Source organism: Pseudopipra pipra, chromosome 1 (assembly GCF_036250125.1).
Source record: "Pseudopipra pipra isolate bDixPip1 chromosome 1, bDixPip1.hap1, whole genome shotgun sequence".
NCBI lineage: Eukaryota > Metazoa > Chordata > Aves > Passeriformes > Pipridae > Pseudopipra > Pseudopipra pipra.
Window position 1 is genome coordinate 95848225 of NC_087549.1, and position 23712 is coordinate 95871936.

A 23712-nucleotide genomic window follows, 5' to 3' on the forward strand; every position below is an offset into this window, starting at 1 on the left:
CAGTTATGAAAGATAAAAAAGCTTTGGGGAAAAAAGTGGATGAACTAGTATGCTTAAGCCACACATGAAATGTTGGGGTGGTCGTATGCCTGAATATGCTTAGGGCATAGCTGAGGGCTCAGACCCAGAAGGCTTTTTTACAAGCTGGATGAAAGAGTTATTGATAAAAGCCAATTTAGCTGCCCCAGTTGTGCTGGCATCTGTCAGGAGCCTTCTTGCTAAATAAACTTCTACTTTTCCCTTTCTGTGTACTGTGCTGGTGGGTTGTGTAATTGTTTTTGTAATAAAAAGGCTCCTTAAAACATCAAGAATTGCTTCTAATCTGAATTACCAAAGTCCCACTCTGGGAATACATATCCAGATTACACTATGTTACTTTTGAAGAGGAGACAGATGTTCATGGCTGTGAAACAGATATTTCAATATATTGGTTTTTTTCTTGTGCATTTCGCTACTCAGCCAGACTTTGGGTACAAGGCAAGAGGCATATGGACAGATTTTAACTCCTGATGAAGCAAGTATGTTTGCACAGGATTGGTGAAAGTGAGATTACTGTATTTTCAGCAATGCAGAAATTAATAAATAAAAAAATCCTCTTAGAACGCTTTATGATGGAGCAGCACAATTTGGAAATAAAACATCCTATAACACAGTGGGTATATTTCTCTATGTGATACCTTTATTTAATTCCTAAAGTAAGATTCAGAAGAAAAATGCATACTAAAACCATCAGTCAAGGGGGAAAAGAGGAAAAAATGTCCTGGGAGTCACTTCTCTTATCATCATGTCATGGCTGAATTTTAGTTACCTGAGACAAACATCAGAAGGCAAATTAAGGAAGACGTGCTAAAGCATATACACCAACCATAATTCCTGTTTGCAGCTTTTATTCATGCTTATGTGCACATGGAAATATATATGTAGTCCAGTTGACTATAGACTTTTTTCACATGAATATGACCTGTACATTAGCAATATGGAAATATCCTGAGGTACCCACCAAATAAATTAGCACAAGGACAAGGCCGCTTGATAGTGGTCATCACCTTCTTCAGTTGTCTTAACTGGAGCTAAAATGGTTTCTGTGGTACAGCTGCTCCGATGGATAGAAGTTGAATGATGGGAAGTGAAAACATTGCTTTAGAAATTACTCCCATCAGATGGAATGCATCTTACTTTGATAATGGGGGTAGATTTTTTTCTGACTGCAGGAAAGCTTATTCCAAGTTGTTTAGAGTTAAGTTTAGGGATGTCTGATCAAGTTCATAGAATTATAGGATGATAGAATGGTTTGGGTTGGAAGGGACATAGAAAATCACCTACCTCCAACCCCTCTGCGATGGGCAAGGAACTTTCCACTAGATGCTCAGCAATTTTTAAAGTATGCTTAGATCTGGCAGAATGCCCAACCCCACTGATGTATATTCACTGCAGAGTAAAGAGGAACTTACTCAGTTTAAAAGCTGCCAGACAATTGTCCTCAGAGCCCACATGCACTGGTTATTATTATAATCATATTGCACCAATTGCTCTGTTAGGCCAGATCTCTTTTTAAAATGAGGAATTAAAATCTCAAGGAATTAAGTTCTTTGGATATGGCACCCCACTGGTGAGCAGGCACAAGGGATTTGGGTCCTCAGAAAGTGAGGGTTTGTTGGTCCCTTACCAACTTTCATTGTAACAGATTAGTAGGAAGCATTAATGTATATGTATTTCTAAATCCCTTTTGATTTTACAAAGCTTTTTCTTCAACAGTACTTTTTGACCTGGAGATCCAAAGAATATCTATACAACATAGAAACATTGCCAGTAATCTTAACTGTGTTATTTTTATTTCATAGGGTGTCTCCTCAATTTTGTAGTGCAACTTAATGATAAGGAGTAACTGACTGCTAGAATTTACACTAGCATGCTAGGATTATAATGATATTAAGATAATTATATCATGTCACCTCTTATTCGTCTGCCTCATAAACAGACCTAATCTCTCCCCATGTGGAATTATTTCCTGGCCTCTGATCACTTGCCTGTAAGTCCTTTCAGTTTATTGTATTTCTGCCCTGTTTTGTGAGAAGTGCTGACAGACAGTAAGCAGGATCAAAACTGAAGGGTAACTATTGATTTATAGGACCATATGATAAATGTCTTCTATAAAGTGTCTTCTATTCCATCTCTTAATACTTCCTAAAACACTCTGTTTTTGTTAATGGTGGTTTTATTTTCATTTTTAACGTACAGCTGCACATTGAGCAGATGGCTTCATTTGAGCCACACACAATGCTGTCTAGCTCTTTTAGCTGAATGTTTACAGTTAATTTAGAAAAGTCCAAAACTCCCACTAAAGTCAATGGGGAAAATAAGAACTGCTGAGGAAGGTTCAGAGGCTGGCAAGATGCTACAGTCTAACAATCCTCAGTGTAACTTGGAAAAAAAAAGAAAACAGATTTTTTAATGAGATACAAACATTAAAATGATGGTTCTGATATCTTTCTTTAGGTAAAACTGGTAGTATGAGACGTGGCTGTCTATTTCTTGGAAGAAAGATGATGTAATTAGAGCATTAAATGTTATAAGCAGGTCACAAAACTATTTCTTCCTCATTCCACAGACCAGAAGGATGTTGTACAACGTTTCCACAGCTGAATATTTCAGCATTCTTCTGGAGGCACACAGACCCATTGGTGTTTAGCATAACTAAGAATTACAGCTTTATTTAGGTAACTCTGCATGGAATCAAGATCCATTTTGGTTATTCAGCTTTCAAGGTCTTTTCCCCTGGGTCTGCTGGTAATGTTGCTGAGGGCAATGACTCCTTCACACAAACCAAAGAAAAGTAATGGAGGAGAGCCCAGAAGTGAGGAGCAGGACAATGAAGAAGGTTGTTGCCATTACTTGACTCCTTCACCAGAAAGTAACACATGGAAGATGCACAACAGCATAGGACTCATTTTTCTTAAATCTAGTAGTACAGAGCTGTATCTCAGCTCAGTCTCTTGACTCCTTTGGTCATGAAAACAGGTACCGATTGGGTGCAATGTCTGACATTTAGCACCTGTGTGGTCTTGACTCTATGCTCAACTAGATGAGCAGAAGACATCTATAATATGGGCCTTTACAATCCTGCCCTGAATTAGTAAAAGACCAACGTGTGAAGAGCTCTAGGCACATACATGTCCTTGCTGATCACATATGCGGCTGAAACTCCTGTAAAATGTGGATAATATTTCAGTAGCTCATGCAGTCCTTATGGGAACTCTCTTTAGAATTTGAACAGAACACCTATCATCCTCTATTAAATTCTATTTTTTTTATTGTATTCTGGTGTCTGGTCTCTACATTTCTCAAGAACTATTCATCTCTCTAATGCTTTTCCATGGCAATACAAACCTATTCAAAGCAATAAGTGGAATGGGCATGAACTTGACATTTTGTTAAAGTAATCTAACCTATGCAGTTAAAATACTACTTTTGTGTATTATTGCAGTTTTTGTTTTTTGGTACAAACTGAGGTTGTTTGTTGGAAATAATGTGGCATTGCAAAAAAGTCCTATTCTTTCTCTAGCTACCTTACAAGTAATTTATGCAGATTGCTTTAAGAACAACTACTTATAGGCTGGAACAGATTTTGTCTTAAAAATCCATTAGGAATTAAAGAAAACCATATTCAGTGACTGACTGTTGTGTGAGTTGATTAATAATTTGACAGTTTTATTTTTGCAAGCTTATATGTTCATAGATAATAATTTTTATCTAGTGTGGGGATTTTTGCTGTCAAAATATTTCTTCTGAAATAGGAATTTACTTAGGGAAAAACAGAGAATTCCATGTCCAGCTGTCACAGGTCACTAAACATTTAAAAAAAAAAAGAAAATTTCTGTGATGCTCCTAAAGGCTTGCAAAAATGCCTTTATCTCAGGGAAATGAAGACAAAGACTACTTCATTACTAAAGAAAAATATAGTTACTTTTGGTTTCTTACATTGAGAATGCTAGATTCGGGGAAATCTTGCAAAAGCTTACTAAAGGTGAGGTTTGTATATTTTTTCTGAATTATGTTAGGGACAGTCTCTTTCATATTTTTAAAAATAGGCTTATTTACAGTGCCTTTTTCCTCAACAGCTACCCATCTTGAAATACCTCTGTGAAGAAAACCAACATGTCAGCTTTGCAAACCAAAGAGTTAAAAGAAACTCCATCAATAATTAGGATGTAAGTGAATGGCAAGACCTGTAGTTTATAAGGGGCAAAGCTGAATGATAAAGCTAAGATATGCATAATTAGGAGGCTACTTTGTCTAGTTTCTCTGGTCGTCTCTTGAATAAGAGCCTTACACAGTAGTGTGCCCATTCCCTTAAAAACAGAAGTATGTCTAAACTAAGAAGAAACTAGCTTCAAGAAATATTAAGTAACATGCTGAAGTACTTTTTTTTTTTTTTTTTTTTTTAATGATCACACCTAAAAAAAGCAAAAGAAAAGTCCAAGCTGGCTGTTGCCAACCCAAGAGGTAGTGAACATGTTTGCATTAATTCATCCTTGTGGCCAAGATGACCAGAAGTGGCATTTACTAGGACATGAGAGGCTTGATTCTGTTTCCCATATATATGAATATAGTGTCATCTGAGATGCCCTCACGTATCTCTCTTAGGCCACCACTTCAGAAATGTGTAGACCTCTTCTAGCCCTGTATCATGTTTGCTGGGCCCTTGTAGAGGTCTTGGACATCTTTAAAAAAAGACGTCTGTTTTTAGGAAAGTGAACTGTGCGCAAGGTGACGGTTGGACCAGCTTTTTTCTTATCTGGTATTATATATATAAAAACAGTATGCACATTTTTTGGGGTGTTTTGCAGTGTGTTTTATGGGAACATTTATAATGTCTGTAAAGGACTGACGGCGAGAGGTAGCTGAGGAAAGTGTAGGGGTGACAACAACCCAAACTGCCACAATTGCTTTTGCAGTGAACAATTCAGAGCCCCTTCTTCTTTTGCTTAGGGAGGAGAAAGTGGTGAAATTCATGGGTTTTTTTAATTTATTTTAATGAACTACTGGATGGCAACAGCTTAGATCATTACATAATAACAGTGCTGCAACACTTGAACCTTGATTTTAGCAAGGGGTCAAAGTATTAATTTTTAATTAGGGAAGACAAAGACAGGTTAACAGTTTATGATACTCCTATGTATTCTTCATTTGGCTATGCCCTTAGTTAATTATAACCTTAGGGACAAAACAATATTCCCTCACCCAAAGACTGTACCATTATCCCTAATTATTTGCATATTTTATAATATCTACATTCAGGAGGAGATAGAGAACTAAACTGAAACATGGATTCAGTACAAAAAAATATTAGCTTTGTTTAAAGAGGCAATATTCTCCAATGGCTAGACTCAATCCTGTTGACTACTCCCTGTTCTTTAGCCAAATCTTCCATGTCTTCCACAAACCTCAAGATTTAGTTTCTAGCCAAGGTGTTAGTTAAGGCTGATTAAGTTCAAATGTCTGTTGAATCCAAATTTCCACCTGCTCATTGGAACAGCTTGGAAAGGACTGGTCTTGTGATCCTCTATCTTCATCAATTTGTTGGACCTATTCTGAAAAGTATACAAGTCTTAGAAGGCACAGGTGGATGCCTGTTTAATGGTGTTGATTAGTGTCTCAATTCCCAGGACTCTGCTTTCTGTCAGCTTCTCCAGCACAGGTGCTTCCTGGTCTATGCTGCTGATGGTCAGGCTGGGCAGGTGGTTGCTGCTGGGTATCTTCAAACTCCTGATTCTGGATATTCTTTTTTATTTTTTTTCCAGTAACAATCTTATTCTATATCTAAATGTTTGCTATCCAATCATCTGATTTTTGGCCAGGACTTCAATGGTTCCTTGCTGACAATTTCCAAGGCTGCAGAAAGCTGACAAGGGGGTCATTAGCACAAATCCATAAACATCTGCTGTGAAAGGGTTTTTCTTGCCAAAGATAATAAAATCATGAAGGAAGTAGAGCTTCCCCAAATAAGTTAGGGAGAGTAGCACTTCTTCTATAAATGAAATCAGGCTCTGCTAGGAACAAGGGCTTTTTCCTCTGTGTTCGGGTTGGTGGTTCAGCAGTCTGGTGCCTGAGCAGTCTCCTGGAAACTGAAGCTGAAGAAGGAGGGATTTGCTTCCAGAATAAGAAAAATGGGAACTAAATATCCTTTCTGTACAATGCTGAAGGAGGTGCAAGAGCTGGAAAGAACAGGGCACATACATACGTACTTTACATACTGATCAGGGTGCGGTCATATATATATATGTTGAGGTTTATACAGCTCATCTGCCCATTGCATGCTGCAGAATGTTAGGTGATGAGAGTGCATAAGTGATCTGGTACAGTGGACTTTATATCCTCCCTTTTCCTCTTTTTCTCCTACATGATAAATTGGTGCATGGTAGATGCACACAGCTGCTTGTATCGAATCCATGCTTTGTGCTAGGCCAGAAAATTAAGGATTAGGCTAGTTTCTAAGTAACTGGGATGTCACTCAGCTGAGTATCAGATCAGTGCTCCAGTCAGCTCCCCAAGGTGAAAGACAAAGCTTTTCATCCAGCCATGTAGCACCCAGTGACTTCCAGGGAAAGGAAGTGAATTGGAAAAAAAATTATCTCCAGGTGAAGTATGTTCCGTTACAGATTAAACACCAAATTAATGGTTGTGGTTGTCCAAACACGTCCAGTGCCCCTCAGATCAGACTTCTAACTGCAAAAGTAAACCTACTCATCTTCAGAAATACAGAGATCACAGAGGAGATAGGAGAGGATGGGATAAAAATACATATGATGGACTGCTTTGCAGGCACATTGAGCAATTGCCTGATTCAGTACAAGTGAATGTAACTTCAAGCATAAAGTGATTAACTTTATTAAGTGACATGACCTAGGGGAAAGTTAGTTGGCAAATAATTTTTTAAAAAATCTGTTTCAGAAGACAGCATACTAAAATATTTAACTTTACGTATTATCATTGCTGCTGTTTTCTTTCTGTGTGAATAAGTATGATAGGAAACCTAGATAGCAGCACCACCTATTTAAAAATACCATACCTACAGCTGGAATTCTCCATGCAAGATAATAATACTGAAATGGAGGACAGCCCAAATCAGATTTTCCACTCATCTCCAAGTACGTACATATCAAATAAGTCTTTTGGACTTTAGTGTTAATTTTTTCTAAATACTATCTAAAATAATCCATATAATGATATAGAATAGAATATATTTATTCTATAATTGTATAAAATACAGAGTAGTAATATAAGAAGAAGAATTAGGCTTTAAAAAAAATGAGAATATTATAGGATTTTTTAAGTTAGCCTCTAGTGAAGGATGGCCTGCCCCTGTGGTATAAAGATTCTACTATCAGTTGTCTACAATTTCACTAAACTTTTAATCAAAGACATGCACCATGGAGAATTTGGAGAAGGTGGGATTTATTTGCTTGCTCACTGGAAAAACATTTCTGTTGCTTCTAAAAATGAGAGTAGGGAAAGCACATCACTTTGCCTATATTAACTGTGCATGGAATTCTTTCACTGTGATATCTTTATGGTCATGGCTAGGAAAAGTGATTTGAAGCCTGATGGGGTACTGCAGCATTTTCTTTCAGGGATGTGTCTTCTGTCATTATTGCACATTAACTGCCCAGATTTGGCCCCATCATAAGTCTTTAGAAAATGTTTGTCTTCATATGCTCTTTGCACAGTTGTTAGGCTGGCTGCTGCCTTAATGGAAAGGCATCTTTACAGTGAGTGTGCTCTAGCTTTTTACAAATGTTCTTCCTGGCTCCTGTGGTACCAAAAATGTGATCAGGCACATCCCTTCTTGCCCTTTCAAGGCTTCCCATGTACAAAGGAGAAAAATGCCTGGGTGGAATAGGAGGGAGAAAGAACAAGGGTCTAGACTAGAATGATAAGGAGAAAATGAAATGGGGTAAGGATCTGAAAGATTAAACTGGAAGGCCTTGGGATAGACTTTGACTGAGAGAGTAAGGGATTCAGACTGAGGACAGAAAGGATGCCTGAGATTTAGTAATGAATTTAGGGGCAGGATGGAGAAGAGAATTCCATCCACATAACCTGGGAGAGTAGAACTAGTGTGTCGGAGGTGAACGTTAGCATGGAAAGAAGAGGTGTGGAGAGTCTAATGATTTGCCTGACATAGCGAACCCAGGAGTCTTAAGAAAAAAATAGTCTGTGTTTAGTGTAACTAAATGTCATCATAAAGTGTATAGAGCTGCACTTAAAAGCCTGTGTGGCTTTGGAGGTCAAACAATGATGCTATTTTTTGTCTTGCCAAACCAGACTAATAGAGAAATGCTGAGATTTGGGGACTTTTTTTGGTTGTTTTGTTTGGTTTTTTCTTTGTGCAACTTTGAAAGGGAATTAATCATTTGTTTTGGAGGGTTTTTTGCCAAGCAGAAAAAGAATCCTACTCCTCAAAGTGCAAGCATTTATGAGGACTCAGTGAAAGCAAGAGCCTGAAAAGCATAGAAACACTTATAGTGCTTGCCTTGGAGCATGTGTTACACCCTGCATGATATGAACCATCTAGAGGACTGGTGTACCTCAGCACATGCAGTGATACCCTGCAGTGTGGTTGCTTCTGATATTTATACAGCCTAGAAAACACTGAGACTCAAGGGAGAAATGATCACAGAATATAAATACTTTCTGGTAGAATAAGGAGCAATGGCCTGAAACTAAGAGAGGAAACATTTAGACTTGCTATTAGAAAAATGTCCTTAATGGGGAGAGCAATTGGGCAGAAGAGCAGATTAGAAAGAGAAAAGATCGAGGAACTGCTGCTATTTTAGATTACATTAGGTTGAGAATAATAGCAAAAGCCAACATTACCTTTGGAAGTTCACTTTAAGTGTTTCATCCTTGTAAAGGGTAGAATTTTTTAATTACAATATACAGTTATTAAAGAATTTTTTTAATCCTAATTATTTTTCAGAGCAATGGATATAATAAATAACAATTGCAACCGAAGGAAAATTCATTGGGAGAAAAACCATAGGAAATTGGAAAAGTGCCTGAAGAGGTTCTGAAAATTCTTCACCAGAATGAAGATAAAGCACATGCATTCATGGTATTTCTTGGTTACCACTTCTGGAAAACTTATAACAATATGGGGTACCATGATCTGAACAACCTGGGAGAGCTGAGCTAGTTGTGACAGGAGGCATGTGCTCAGCAGTACCCAAATCATGCGCAATCTCACTTTTCCACTGGGGGGAAGCTCGACAGCTCTGAAACCTGTCTGATCTGGCACGCTGGTTGCCTGGAGGAGTGGTCATATGGCAAAAAGAAAGACTAGATGTGTTGTAGCACCAAAAAATGTGTTCAACAACTGTGTCATTTAAAGAAGGCAGACCTCAAAAACCTTTGCAGTGTTAATAGGTTTTCTCCTGTTTGCATGCAGCTTATTGCCTCTTGCATATGCCTTTGTGTTGAGTCAGATTCTCGGTCATGCACTAACATTAAATTATGACAGTAGCAATAATAAAAATACTATATAGTTATACAGTTTTGGCTTACATCATGATTTGATATAAGAGAACTAATTACATTATTTGAAACAAAGAGAGGCAAGAATAATACCCAGTGCAAGATGCTACAGAAATAAAATAATAATCTCATAATGTTGCTTTGTTTCTGATTTTTAATAGCAGGCAACATCTGGAATAAGTAAATGTTATCTAGTTTCATGAAGAATTGGAAAAGCTACATACCAAACCCTTTCACAATTGAAAATAATGGATGCCTGTGGAAATATTTTTGAGTTATGACAGAAAGGAAATTTTTATTGTTCTCAGCTACTCATTTACACTGTTGATATTAAAATTTAATCCATCGTAGCACAAAGTCTCTGAACAAAAAATAAACAATCACTGACTGAGATAAATAATGGGGGGCTGATTGAATACAACAGCTGATAATGGTATTGGGATGCTTCAAAGCCCCAGCAGATGTTATGGTTCAAAGAGGTTGTTCATAAAAATACGTATCTACATATCCTTCACAAAGTATTTGTGTCTTTAAGGAGCAACCTACATCAATAATATCCTTTTTAGGAATGATGAGGGGAAAGTACCTATAGAAGTTAATAAGCTGCAAAGGTAGTTCTTGAGCTCAAAATATATTTTTCAAGATTAATGTTTCACTGCAGATGTGATGATCCAAAGTGCCTCATCTTTTTCTTACATGAAATATATGATGGCACAGGTACTTCAGCTGTCTGTCGCACCAAGCTCAGGAGACTTTCATTTAACCTCCACATTCATTGATCACCTGCCATGCGTTCTGTGGCCTAAGTTATTTGTTTTAATAATTTAAAAATACATGTAGGGCAAACATTTTAAACAAGATTTTGTTATTGCTAAGACTGTATGCTTAACTATTCAATCACGAGTAATACAGCAAACAAACACAATGAGGATTTCAGCATCATCAGACAAAAATAAACTTATTCCTATGTCATGTATTCTTGGAAACTTAATTGATAAAGAGAGAAAATTAGCTTGTTCTTATCTAGGCTGTCGATATTTTTATTTTGAGGAGAAGGGTTTTTTTAATGCCATTTAGAAGATCTGCTACATTACACTGTGGCTTTGCAATAAAAACTCAGTGTGGGACAGAGAAACAGCTGTGCTATCTCAGAAGCATCTTAGTGAACCTAAAATTGCCTCACTCATGTTTTTTAGTCTTTGTCAGAAACTTTGATAATGTGGTTGAACACAGTTTGATTTTTCTTTTAGTTTTCTCAAAGCTCTTAGAAAAATACTTCATGTCTTTCCTTTTAACTATTGGATAGACTTTTGAAAATATGTATTTGAGAATCCAGTTTTTCATAAACACAATTTTATCTGTATGTTTTTGATAAGCCTAGCTTATGTCATATTTTCCTTGATCGAGAAGGGGACTAAGGTAGCATTTCCATTTGCAGAGGCAGAACTCTGCTGACAAGAGGAGCCAAACCTTTCTTCCAGCTTCTTCCTTCTTGCCTTTTCTTTATGTACTGGCCATAGAGAGAACTGGGAATCTGTATGCAGTAGTGGTCTGTGTATACTGCATGCAGGAAGTGAGATACTTTGGTTAGCCCCCTTGCACAAAAGTATAAGTAAAATATGGTCAATTAACATCTTGTCTTTTGATTCCTTCTTCATAAATAAGCACCTTTACCCCTCAGAGGTAATGTTTAATCAGCTTCACATATGTATATAGAAGATTGGTGAGAGTTCTCTCTGCCCAGTTCCTGGAGGACACATAAATGCAGCAGAGCTCTTATGAGAGAGTCGCTAAGGAGCAGATTTGCAAACAAAGCAAATAAGTCCACAAAATATGCCAAACCACAGGTCTGTAGGGCAGGTTTTGGGGATAGATAAGAGAGCACAGACCAGCTAATAGCTGCCTTAACTCTTGAATGTGAATGATGGAAGTAGCTGAAATACTGAGAATGGTCCTTTAGCTACATGGACTGAATCCTATTGGCTCTGCTTAACTGATGGAGAATGAGGAGGGGTATCTTGGCTATCCATCTGAAGAGGATGGAAGGGTGTAACATTGTGCCCTTCAGAATTTTGTACAGCATAAAAATGACTTATGGTAACATAAACCATACGAACAAAAATTTCTAGCAAAATACCCAGTGGCTTCAATATTGCAGGACTGCAACTGGAACAAGACAGAGTCCACAGTGGCTTGTGAATGTTTACATGGACTTTTTCTAGAACAAGATATTTTAAAAATCTTTCCTCAGAAAATGGAAATTTAGTTTTAAAAGAGAATGGATATTTAGTTTTAAAAGAGTTCATTCACAGGGAAGATATAAGAAGAATATAAGCAAATGTCTGCAGTACACTGAAACTCTAAAAATAATAGTACAAAATTCAGCATTGCAAAGCTGTTTCCTGCCTCCTGGGACTCAGACACTGGATATCCACTGATGGCCAGATCTGTGCAGCAACACGATGAGACTGGCACTTTGAGGCTACATCTCTTTGCTGAACTGCACTGAAAAGAGCAAGGGAGGTTTTGGGTCATGTAGAGCAATTATTTTTTTGTCATATGGCTTTATAAGAATATATGTATGTGTTTATTATTACTCTCATAACAAAAAATGGTTCAGAAATATGCGGTTTAAAAAAAATCTTGTTTTTTGTTATTTGTAGTATTTTGGAACTACTTTGAAAATATCTAGTCTTAGAAAAAAAAAATCTTAGCTTATGAAAGTGTGAGAAGTTTGCACTTCATGGAAGAAATCTGCCTTTAACGTCTTAATATTTTCCTTAGTGACAGGGAGAAAGCATAATCTTTGAGCGAATGAAAAGCAGGAGGCTTTTTCAGTAATGGGTGCTCAGAGCAGCCAAACTGTGCAAGAACAGCATTCTTCATCTTAATTTTCTTAAATCAGCAAACATGCTAAGAACCTTCAAGGAAGACCTCAGCACTGTGCAGAAACAGATAAGAAGGCAGAGCAATTTCCCCAATATGTTTGGGTTCTTTCTGCTTTTTGCCATTTATTTACTACTTATACTTGTTACCTCTTCTTTCCTTTGGGTTCTCGCATGAGAAAAAGATGTGATACCACCACCATAAATGTGCTGTGAGATTTATTCAATGTCAAATCACCAGTTGCTTGGAACCTGTTGTTAAGAGATGGGATTGCATGAAAGAAAGCTAGAACTCTCCTGTCCTCTCTCCCCTCTTTGAGAAGGTGCAGCCCTCCAGTATTCTAATCTACTAACGGGTCCCATTTACCCTGAAGGCACAGCACACTTACTCCAGAGCAAAACTCTATATCTTTTGGTAAATCACTAGTGTAGCATTTCTAGTCTTATGGCTGACTGAGCAAGGTAAATCATATGAATCTTAGCTCAGTCTTAACTATTTGTTAAGAGAAGGAAGTATAGCTAATTTTTGCTGTTGGTTATTTCTCCAATGCAGTATAGGGTGGAGGTTACCTATGCCAAAGTGCTCCATGAATCTGAGGCATGAAAGAAATTATCTTTCTTATTATCTTACAATCAGCCATTTGGAAATGTAGGAAGACTTAGACAGAATAATTACTGAAGCTGGAATTTAGCCAAAATGCCAAGGCTGAACACACTTTCTGTTACAAATACTACTGTAGATCCTTTCCTGACTGCATGTGGCCAGGACCTGATTTTTTGCATATGTTATAGCAAGCTGTCATCTCCTTTCAGCCTTGTCCTAAATTAAGAATGACATATTACATCCAAATCATAGACCTGCATTACCAACAGCTCATAGAACAGTCTTCAACATAATCAGCGTAAGTAATTTACCAGATAAAAGAATGTTAATAGCAAGTACAGTATAATTTATGTGGACACAAATTGTACCTATCTTTCAGAAGAAAAAAGGCACTGCTGTGCACAAAGAGTGGATCAAGAGCAAGGTCAAGTGTAAGCACTTCTGTTTAACATGCACAGCCTGAAAACAGCAGGCAGAGCTTTCAAAGACAGATGGAAATTATACTCAATAAAGTTATTATAAATAATTGCTGTTTTTACTCTCCTAGTGGGTTTGATATGAGAGAGGCAGTTATAAATGGAAGACCTATTCTTTAGAAGGCATTTGATGAAGACCTTCTCATTTCACCAAGTTGGGGTTGAAAGTTTACAACTTGTAATACTAGAAGGAAGTGGTCACTTTAGTTAGCTAAGTTTCTTAGCTAGCATGTGTAGATATATATACACACACACACTCTCATATATACTGAACAAAGGTAACTGAATGAAAGTCCACAAACTCCCTTACAGTTAGGCCATGCTACAGGCCCTGATTTTCAAAATCTTCAGTTGTGTTCTTGCCTGAGCTGTCTGCCAAAATTCTTTCATGCTGTACCCACTACAAGGGAGTGGAGATATTGGCATAAAGGCTCCTTGCCGTTAAGTATACAAGAAGCTGACCAGGATGACTGAGGAGAAACTGAATTTCAAATCACTCGCACTCCATTCACCTCACAGTTAATGATACAATGATTCTATGACTCTATGAGGCTTAAGGCTGCAGGCCCATTCTGAATTCCAACTTTTATGTACCAACACATCTACATTGTTCATGTTTCAGAGAAAGCCCGAGGATACGTTTCTTCTCTCTACCAGTGATGCTTCCATCTCAGCCAAGTCTTCAAATGGGAATCCTCTAATAACATCAATTTTGTCTTTTGTTAAGAGACCATGTTGCACATTACAAGTACAAAGGGAAACATGGTGTAAAACATTAATTCTTATTTTCCAGAAGAAATGTCTTTGGCCTTAAAATAAAGTTACCTTTATTTTCTTGAAAATGTCATATAAAATTTGCAGGGCACCCCCTCCACAGCCTTTTTTAAAATATTGATCAACTTGCCTCTTTCAAGAAAGCAAAGTCTACGCAACACATGCTTCCTAGAAGATAAATATTTAATAGTGATGTGTATAACCATCCATACATTTCATAGAAAAAAGGATTAGTCCTATGATCTGGGCAGGACAGCATGAGACAGTCCTAATCCCAACTCAATCTGCTTCTAGGCAGATCATTTTAATCTGTATTTCAACACTGCACCAGAGGTCTGTGAAATTATTTTCAAGCACCTGTCTTGAAAACTTCAGGGAAAACCGATCATTCATGTCTTTCCTTATTTTACATGGATTTTGTAGAAAGCCAAAAAAAAATCAAGAAGCTAGGAAAAAAGCATATAATCCCCAAACAAAAGTCTATCTTCAGAAAATAGCCTATCTTGTGCTATCAGTAGAATTCATGGAAAGGATTGTGGCCTTTTTCTTTTTTTTTAATAGGAAATCTATGACAGCAGAAAAATTCCCTAAAAGTGCCACTTTTCCATACAGCTTCTTCCTTGACTTTTCACCTGCTTCCTTCTTGCCACCAGCCTTCTAACTGAAAGGTGCAATGCACATCTCTCTCTCTCTTTGCTTCTCTTCAGCCTTTAAAACTTAATTTAATAAATTTCCCCGAAGTCTGTACAAGACATGGACTCCTTTCGATTCCTTTCATAGAAAGATAATTTGGGGTTAGAAAAATCTTTCTTTTTACCAAAAGACTGATAAATGGCAAGCCACAGCTGACTGTTCTATCATCCTTACAGTTGTACATACAGTCTACAAAAGAAATTTATGCAACATGTTTTATTTCTCTTCCCTTAGCTGGTTGTTTCAATCTTGTTTTGTCTGTTGGGTTGTTGTATCTTGCACCTGTAATTTTGGTTATATAATTATTTTCACTAACATCATGGACTATGACTCCATGCCTCTGTAATCCAAGAAATTAAACCCTGGTGACTTCAATCCCTATTTATTTCAGACCTTATGTATTATGTCTAAGCAATGCACTAAAAATGTATACTGTCACAGCCAGTTTTTGTGGATAACTTATTTACTCTGCTATATGAGGTACATATTCCTTTTTAGTCTTAAGGCTCTTCACAACAACATTATCTACTTTCAAAAACTGTGTTTGGCTACCAATTCCTCCAGATTTACATAAATTAGAACCAGATAAGGATATTGGAAGCTGCAGGGAGCTCATGTTTGTAGGCTGATCAGTCTTCATCCTGGTATTTTGGAGACCAAACTGATGTTCTTTATCCAGTATTATTGAGGACAACCGTGGTTTCAGTTTGCTTTGTAGAAAGAAGCTGACCCTTCTTAGTTGTAAAAAAGAGCAATGAACCTTTTTTTGTTGTTTTTTTTTTTTTTCCATTTATGGGGAATTTCCTAAGGAATGAGAGAAAACGTTTGCAAATTATAGAAGTAGACAAAACCCACTGGAATTATCTGTTGATTAGTGATAGGAAACAATCTCTTACTGAGAAATAATCAGTTCAGCGGGAACAGATTGCTGCTCAGTGCACTACTGGGGAAGAAGGTAGAGGACATGGAAAGAAACAAGACATGGAAAGCGATGAGGTAGGAAAGTGATCTCTTCAGCTCATGCTGAGTTGATCTGAGAGCAGCAGCTGATATTCCTAATACCAGAAAAAGGGTGTGGTAGCAGTTCTGAGGCTAAGATTGTGCTAAGGATAACTGCTACAACAAACTTCAACAAGGCAAAGTGTTAGCTCCTGCACTTGAGTCCCAACAACCCCATGTAGTGCTACAGGCTTGGGGAAGAGTGGCTCAGCAGAAAGGATTTGGGGATGCTGGTCAATAGCTGGCTGGATATGAGCCAGCAGTGTGTCCAGGTGGCCAAGAAGGCCAGTGGTATCCTGGCCTGTATTGGAAATAGTGTGGCCAGCAGGACCAGGGAAGTGATCCTCCCTCTATACTCAGAGGCACTGGTGAGTCCTTTGGCAAGTTCTGGGCCCCTCACTACAAAAAAGGACATTGAAGTGCTGGAGCATGTCCAGAAAAGGGCCAGAGAGCTGGTGAAGGCTCTACAAAACATGTCCTATGTGGAATGGCTGAGGAAACTGGTGTGGTTTAGTCTGGAGAAGAGGAGGGTCAGGAGGACCTTATGACTCTCTCCAACTACCTGAAAGGAGGTTGTAAGTGAGGTGGGGGTCAATCTATTCTGCCGTGTTTCAAGTGAAAGGATGAGAGGAAATGACCTTAATGATTCTGTGAAAATTATGTTTCCTATGTGGGTAAGAGAGAAAAGAAAAATCTGTAAGTTTTGAACTTCTGCTTGGAGTGAAATCAGTATACAAAGAGATGATGCTTAGGTTTTGAAAGGAGCCAGATGTGGCTGGCTAAAATGTCTGAGAAAAAATGGGTTTCAGAAGCAGGTCTGAGGCAAATAAGAAACCTTTGCTATGAGCCTGAGCTGATGGCTGGGGCAGACATACAGATACCAGAGAAAGAGGAGATTTGAAGTATTTTCTGACTTTTGAAGGATATGCAATACAAGACAGTATTTTGTCACTTATCATCTGGGAACCTTTTTCTTCATCGAGTTCTTTATAGCTCTCAGAACAAAGACCCCCTAATCCCACTTGAAGCTTTTTTTTTTTTTTGTCACTATTGTAACAGAAACTGCAAAAGGAAATCAGATCCAAGTGAGTCTGATAGCAGCAATCACAACTTGAATACTCGAGTTTACACTTGGACCTTGTTTGTCCTTCCATGACCTTTTCAGAAGCTCTGAAACAACATGAAATTTGTAATTAATCCATGGGTGCATTTTCTTTCAGTTTGAAGAAGTAGTTAAAGCAGCTGTATTTATTTATTTGAAATATCAGCAGTGTGGAATTTGATAAAATAAACACACTGAGAACATTAAAAAAAAAGTGTCATTTGAAAGTGCTGATATGCTTTGCTGTTGATTTTGCACCACAGATCATAGGAACATTTCATTGGATAGTCTCTTGTTTTAAGAGAAGATCAGAAGTTGGTAATCCAGCTCAAAATTTTTGAGTCCATGGGATTTTTTTCTCCAACTAGAAATAAAAATCTAGAATTGAATTTACATACATTAAGAGGATGAGGAAGTGTATCTCAGAAGCTAACTAGAAGGCATGGGATTTTGAAACATATTTTGAAGCAATTTTTAACTTAGAGGTAAACATAACTGAATAGATACTGTGAACAATTACTAGATGGTTCTCACTGAAGGGTCACTGTAACAGTGCAGTAAAATAATGAGTATTGTATTTATAATTTTCTCCTTTTGTTTATCCACAATCAACAATTAATACCTTTAGTGAATGTATGACTGATACTTGTATCAGAAGTCACCAAAGTGTACCTTTGTTTCCAAACCAATTTTATTTAAGTACTCTAGGATTTGCTTTGTTTGCCTCATCTATTGCCAAGTGAACTGCAGAAAATGCCTTTTCAGCCAGATCTGTTATTGTCTAGTACTCTAGCAAAATCCAAAATACAACATGTACATTATTTTACTGATTTAATTGGAGAAGATATTGCTTGCATTTTATGCTAAAAGACTGAGTTAGTGGAATACAGGTGAGGGTGGCACAGTGCTGGAGTGATGCCAGTGTGGTGGGACACACTGTTTGGTAAGGATGGACTACAATAGGTGGAAGAGAGATTTAGCAATCTATAAATCCTGCAGAGATGCAGAGAGTTGACATTTACCAAGGAGAAGACCTTGAAGGAAGGTCTGAAAGAAATGTAACAGCTGGGAGCACAATTAATTGACAAACACTGAATGCTGTGAATATTAAAAATAAAATGTGTAGGAATAGGATATTCTTTCTAGTAGATATGTAGACAATGGTATTTTATTTATATATGATCAGTGTTTTGTTTACAGTACTTATTGCATCCCACGGTTTTTAATAGTATAGTAGTATTTAATATGATTATTTTTACTTCTTGTTGCTGTTTTTAAACTGATTGATTTTGGTGTATAACTGAATTGCATGCAGCTTCAGTCAGAAGTAATTTTTGAAAACAAGGATCCTCTCAGAGTAAACAGTATCTCCAATTTTGTTCTTTCCCAGAGCAAGACAACATTTTGTTACATCCTACTGATATAAAGATATGAAGACTCTCCTATTAGAATTATTAAAACTGATAACTGCAGCTGTTTTAGCTTCCTCTGTTTTGTATTTGTTTTGCTCCCTCACTCTAACAGTGTAAAAATTTGTTTGGTGTAGTTTTCCTTGCTGCACTTAGCTCTTCCTATAAGGACAACCGGATTCTTTCTGTGTTGCTGTGCTTAGGTTCTGCCAGTGATTTTTTTTAAGCCTCTAGGTATCTTGGACCAATTTGCAATTTGCTGAAAATTTGAAGACAGATACCAAACTGGTTCATCACTGATGAATAAAGTTCCACAATTAAAACAGAGATGCAAGGAGATTTGAAGGATCAGGTGAGAAAATATCTATATAAAAGTAATGTAAATTTTGTATCATGTAACACTATGGGAGGTTTACTGAAACTCGTTTCTTTTGTTTTATATTAAACTGATTTTAGTATCACTTCCACAGATTTACTTTAGTATAAATGATTTTATAATTTGGCTCCAAGAAGATAATGAAGAATGAATTATCTTCAAACTGTCTTTTATTTCCCACCCTTACCCTAGCCCAGACTGGATACATAAACAGGATTAGGAGGGAAGGAGCATTTAACCTTGAACATTTACAGCAGAAGTAGAATGGTAAGGAAAGTATAAATTATTATAAAATGCCCTCTGGGGATATCAGGTAGAACTAGCAACAGATAGGTTCTGCACCTGTAGCAGACACATGCAACAAATGCAAAACAGTTTCCATGCCAGCTCATTCTTACTCAAACCAAGAGTTCACAAGATCCATAAATCATAGGTTCTGGATCTCTGCCACCTGTTATAAATGCAAAAAGATGCAAAAAAGAAGCATGGAAAGGATGATATAGAAATTTTATTTTAGAGTGGGGTTATATTTACTCATTATAAATGTATGCTATCATGATATTTAAGTGACAAATGTTACCTAACCAGGACTTAATATTGAAATTAATTCCTGAAATGAAAAGCTTTTTTCACAAAGCAAAATAACATCTGCCTGAAATGCCTGAATAGCAAAATCTGAATCAAGAACAAGTTTATTCTGTAACCTTTTGGTATTTTTAAATAGAAAAGGAAATATTATTTTCAAAATGCAGGCACATTTTCTAGCGGCATCTTAAAAAGTCCCTACATATCATATGCCAAGGTCTCAATTTTGCATTAAGAAACTTCTATATAAATGTAAGGATTTTCTTTACAAAAAATGAAACAGGACTACAATCTAAAAATGAATGACAAAAGATGTCACACAACCAAAATTCCTACTCTTAAGAGCTTTTACCGTTTTATGAAAATCCTGATGCAAAAAGGCAATTAGAGTGATCAAAATGAAATCATGACAGATTTTCAGCAACTGTCTTAACTGCAATTTTTAAACATATATTTGAAGTAATCAAAACTGCATACATTTAAAATGATAAATATTCCATTTTGTCCCTCTCTTGGCCATTGATTTTCTAAAAAACTCATTTTCCTCTTCTTAGAGGGCTTTCTAATTAAAGCCTCTCTGCACACAGGTAACAGTGAAGTATTTTTCTCTTAAAACCTTAAAGTAGTCATAAATAAAATAATGCTTACAGAATACATGAGACAGTAAGAAATCAAGACTCTAGTGGCATTTATGGTTCCTAATGATTGTCTCATGCTGGGGCCCTTACAAGTCTGACAATAATAAACCTTTCATTATATATGCTAGATCATGTATTTATCTATACATACAGAATCTACAAACACAGACACATAACTGACTAACATTAAAGATAGTTACAGGCCAAATAATCCATTAAGTAATCAGAAATATAAACAAATAACCAGAACCAAAGTTCTGCACAGACAAGAAGATTGATCTTGGGCTGCTAACTTGTGAATTTAGTGCTTTCTGTTCAGTTCAAAAACTGCTCTGCCAGGGGGCTTGAATCAAATAGTAAACTGGAAACAAATTCTCTTGGCCCCAGTGACCTGCAGCAACTTCATTAGCAACATGAAGATTCTTAATATATAGTTGTTAATATGAAAGTTTAGAATTTTAAAGTTGTGAGATGTACAGTATTAATAAACGTGTAGCCAGCAGGTACAAGAGGGAAGTGACTCTTCCCCCCTGTATATACCTGTCCAGTTTTGGTCTTCTCATCACTGTTATTCTGAAGTGAGTCTACACAAGAGTGATTAAGATGGTCAGGAGGCTGGAGAACATGATATATAAGGACTGGTTGAGAGCTCAGCCTGCACAGCTTGGAGTAGAAAAGGTTAAGAGGAAACTTTGTGGTTGAATATAAGTCAGTAATGGGACAATAGAGAGCAGATGGAGCATGGACTTTTCTCAGAGATGCATAATTATTGCTGATCTCATGTTTCCCAGGTTGGAACATAGGAACATGGGAAATTAGCAATTTGTTTATCACAAGATAAACACTGCAACAGGTAGCCCACAGAAGTTGTGGAAACACTGTGCTGTCCTTGGAGGTGTTCAATACTCCACTGCACATGGCCCTGAACAACCTGGTATCAAACTCCATCTCTTGGAGCATGGGCTTGGTCTAGGTGACATCTGGACATCCCTTCCACTCTAAATTACAATTCTATGAGTCTACTGTTGTACCGCCATCAATATTATAAGGATTATCACAGCTACAAAGTTAAATAAATATCTGTCCCCTTTTTGGCATTTCCGAGTGCAACACTTCGAATACCCAGCAAAGTCTTGCCCCATGCCCAGCTGATTTTTGCCTTTTATATAAGCTTTGTGCCTCCTGTGTAACTGTTGTTCCCACTCTCCTGGTTCAGTTTCAAGTGTTCTGTGTCTGTCAGTTAATTCAGTAACACATAATATGCTTAAAGTCAAAACACTGCTTAGAAATTTGCACTTGGCAAGCACTGCCAGTGCTCCATAACCTTCACTCCAGCAGATGGGAGCATTCTTCACTGTACTCTGCAAACTGGGGTGCCTTATTCTAAGGTAGAAAGTACATCTTAAGGTAAAGCAACACTTCTATATTAAGTGTCTGGGTCATAAGAGCAACTTCATTTAGCTATAGGCATTTCCTTTTGTGTGAAGTCTTTCATATCTGTGATGGTATTAGGCCTTTTGCTCCGCATACCATCTGATTTCAGAGAAATACCGAAGGATAACATCCTACAGTAGGTCTATGAAAACTTCTATCTTCCAAAGCAGTTTTTTCTGATGGTGTTTGTGTATTGATCTTTCCCCTGTGAGATCCTATAGACTTGGTTCATTTTCCCTGATACACAGAATGTCCATTTACAAGTGGCAATACCGGTCTCTGTTCAATGGCAGGAAACCATCATCATCAATTCACAGTGCTTTTTTTTTTGTTCTTAGGGCTCCCATCAGTGTTCACTGACATCCAGCACAGATGACAGCTGGCCCTCGCCCTCCAAGAGGTGGAAGGGGAGCTGATCCTACATCAACTTACACAAGAGTAGGCGAGCTGAGGAGAGCCAGGGCAGGATTTGTCTCCTGCAATTCCTGTTTAAGCTCTGAACTCAGGGCACCCACATGAACTGCCTGTGCCACATAGGTGGCACCCACACAGCTCATTCTCTTTGCAGCTCACCCCTCTGGGACTTCAGAAGCTGAAAAATCACAGAATCACAGAACGGATCAGGTTGGAAGGGACAACAGTGGGTCATCTGGTCCAATCTCCCTGCTCCAGCAGGGTCATCCCAGAGCACATGGCACAGGATTGCAACCAGACGGTTCTTGAGTATCTCCAGAGAGGGAGATTCCACACCCTCTCTGGGCGACCTGTTCCAGTGCTCGGTCACTCACACAGTAAAGAAATTCTTCCTCATGCTCAGGTGGAACTTCCTGTGCATCACTTTCTGCCCATTGCCTCTTGTCATATTGCTTGGCGCCACCGAGAAGAGCCAGACCCTGTCCTCTTGGCTCCCCCGCTGTAGATACTCGCAGACATTGCTGCAACCCCCCCCCTGGCCGCCGGCCCCGCTCCAGCCCCGACCCCACCGCCCCCTTGTTTACCCCGGGCCCCCGCCCCCTGACGTCACCGGCGCCGACCGTGACGTCACGGGGCGGGCGGCGCCCCCCGGGCGGCGGGGGGGGCGCCCCCAAGATGGCGGACCAGATCCCGCTGCGCCCGGTGCCGCGCAGCGCCCAGCGCAGGGCGGCCTATTACAGCAGCGCCGCCGCCGCGCAGCGCCACAGCAGGTACGGGCAGCGCCGCCGCGGCCACTCCTTCCCCCCCCCTTTCCCTTCCCTTTACCCCGTCCCCGGCGGCGGGCGGGGCGGTGCGCGCCCCTCGCCCAGCCCCGCTGCCCTGCAGGGCTCCGGCACCGCCCGCCCGCTCCGCGGGGAGGGCGCGCAGGGGCGGCGGCGCCGCTGCAGACCGGGGAGGGGGTGCCGGCAGCCCCTGGCTCCCGCAGGCTTCCCGCCGGCGCTGGCCGCCCCTCCCGGCCCGCGGTTCCCGTGTCCCGGCGGCGGGCGCGGGGCCGGGACAGGCAGCGGTGGCGGCGGGAGGATGCGCAGGGCCGCTCCCCGTGCGGCCTTGGCTGCCCCGGCCCCGCCGCCTGAACTCCCCGCGACTCGGGTCCCTTGCCAGGAGTTCACTTAGGAGCGGGATGCTCGCGGCGGGGGATGGAGGGGGGAGGGGCGCGAATTTGGGCGTCCTTAGTAAATACGATGCGGGATGGTTGTTGGGTTGCGGGAACCATTCTTGGATGTGGGAGTTAAAATAACTTCGGATTGCTTGAAATACACTCTGTTGGTGCTTAAGCAATTTGAAGGAGCTGGTTTAAAGGTCTAACATCAAATTAACTTTTCAGGCAGAGATTGAATGTTTCTTTGCTTCCCATTATTCTGAACAATTTCTAGGTACACTGTTGTTGCGAGGAAGGAGAAACTTTGGTCCATAATCTTGGTATTTCCATTAGATAGCACTCTTATGGTAGAGGATATAATTATAGTTATTGTTTTGAGATTTTTTTCCTCTTCTCTTGGTTTTCCTAGGGCGCTGGCTGTGGATACAAGGACTGGAGGGAGCAGTTGTAGGATCTGAAGTAAATGGACTTGCTAAAACAGAATAGTTGGTGCTGTTGTTCTAGTCCAAATAAATCTGTTTCATAATGAATAAAATGTATTTACTTCTTTGTCAGAATAGAATAACTAAAAAAAATGTAGCTTAAAATTGTGCAAAATAGGTTAGGCTTAAATTACCTTGTCTTGTTTCT

The 23712-nt window shown here is 38.9% G+C and overlaps 2 protein-coding genes and 1 long non-coding RNA gene across 5 annotated transcripts in view; 2 read left to right on the forward strand and 1 right to left on the reverse strand.

Moving 5' to 3' along the window:
* The window catches only part of SALL3 (spalt like transcription factor 3), a 51036-nt gene extending 40285 nt beyond the window's left edge, over positions 1 to 10751 (forward strand). Inside the window, exon 6 of the mRNA XM_064666152.1 lies at positions 8981 to 10751. The gene's annotated coding sequence lies outside the window, so the exon portion shown is untranslated. The remainder of the gene's footprint in view (positions 1 to 8980) is intronic.
* On the reverse strand, positions 658 to 22546 carry LOC135419615 (uncharacterized). The gene is made up of 2 exons (XR_010433061.1): positions 22083 to 22546; positions 658 to 808 (listed from the first exon to the last, which is right to left on the reverse strand). It is a non-coding gene; the product is annotated as an uncharacterized LOC135419615 (long non-coding RNA).
* Positions 22547 to 22553: 7 nt separating this feature from the next.
* ATP9B (ATPase phospholipid transporting 9B (putative)) overlaps positions 22554 to 23712 on the forward strand; it is a 156559-nt gene continuing 155400 nt past the window's right edge. For all 3 annotated transcript variants that reach the window (XM_064666174.1, XM_064666193.1, XM_064666184.1), the window contains exon 1: positions 22554 to 22693. In XM_064666174.1, coding sequence (XP_064522244.1) covers positions 22599 to 22693 — 95 coding nt within the window. In that variant the 5' untranslated portion in view covers positions 22554 to 22598. The remainder of the gene's footprint in view (positions 22694 to 23712) is intronic.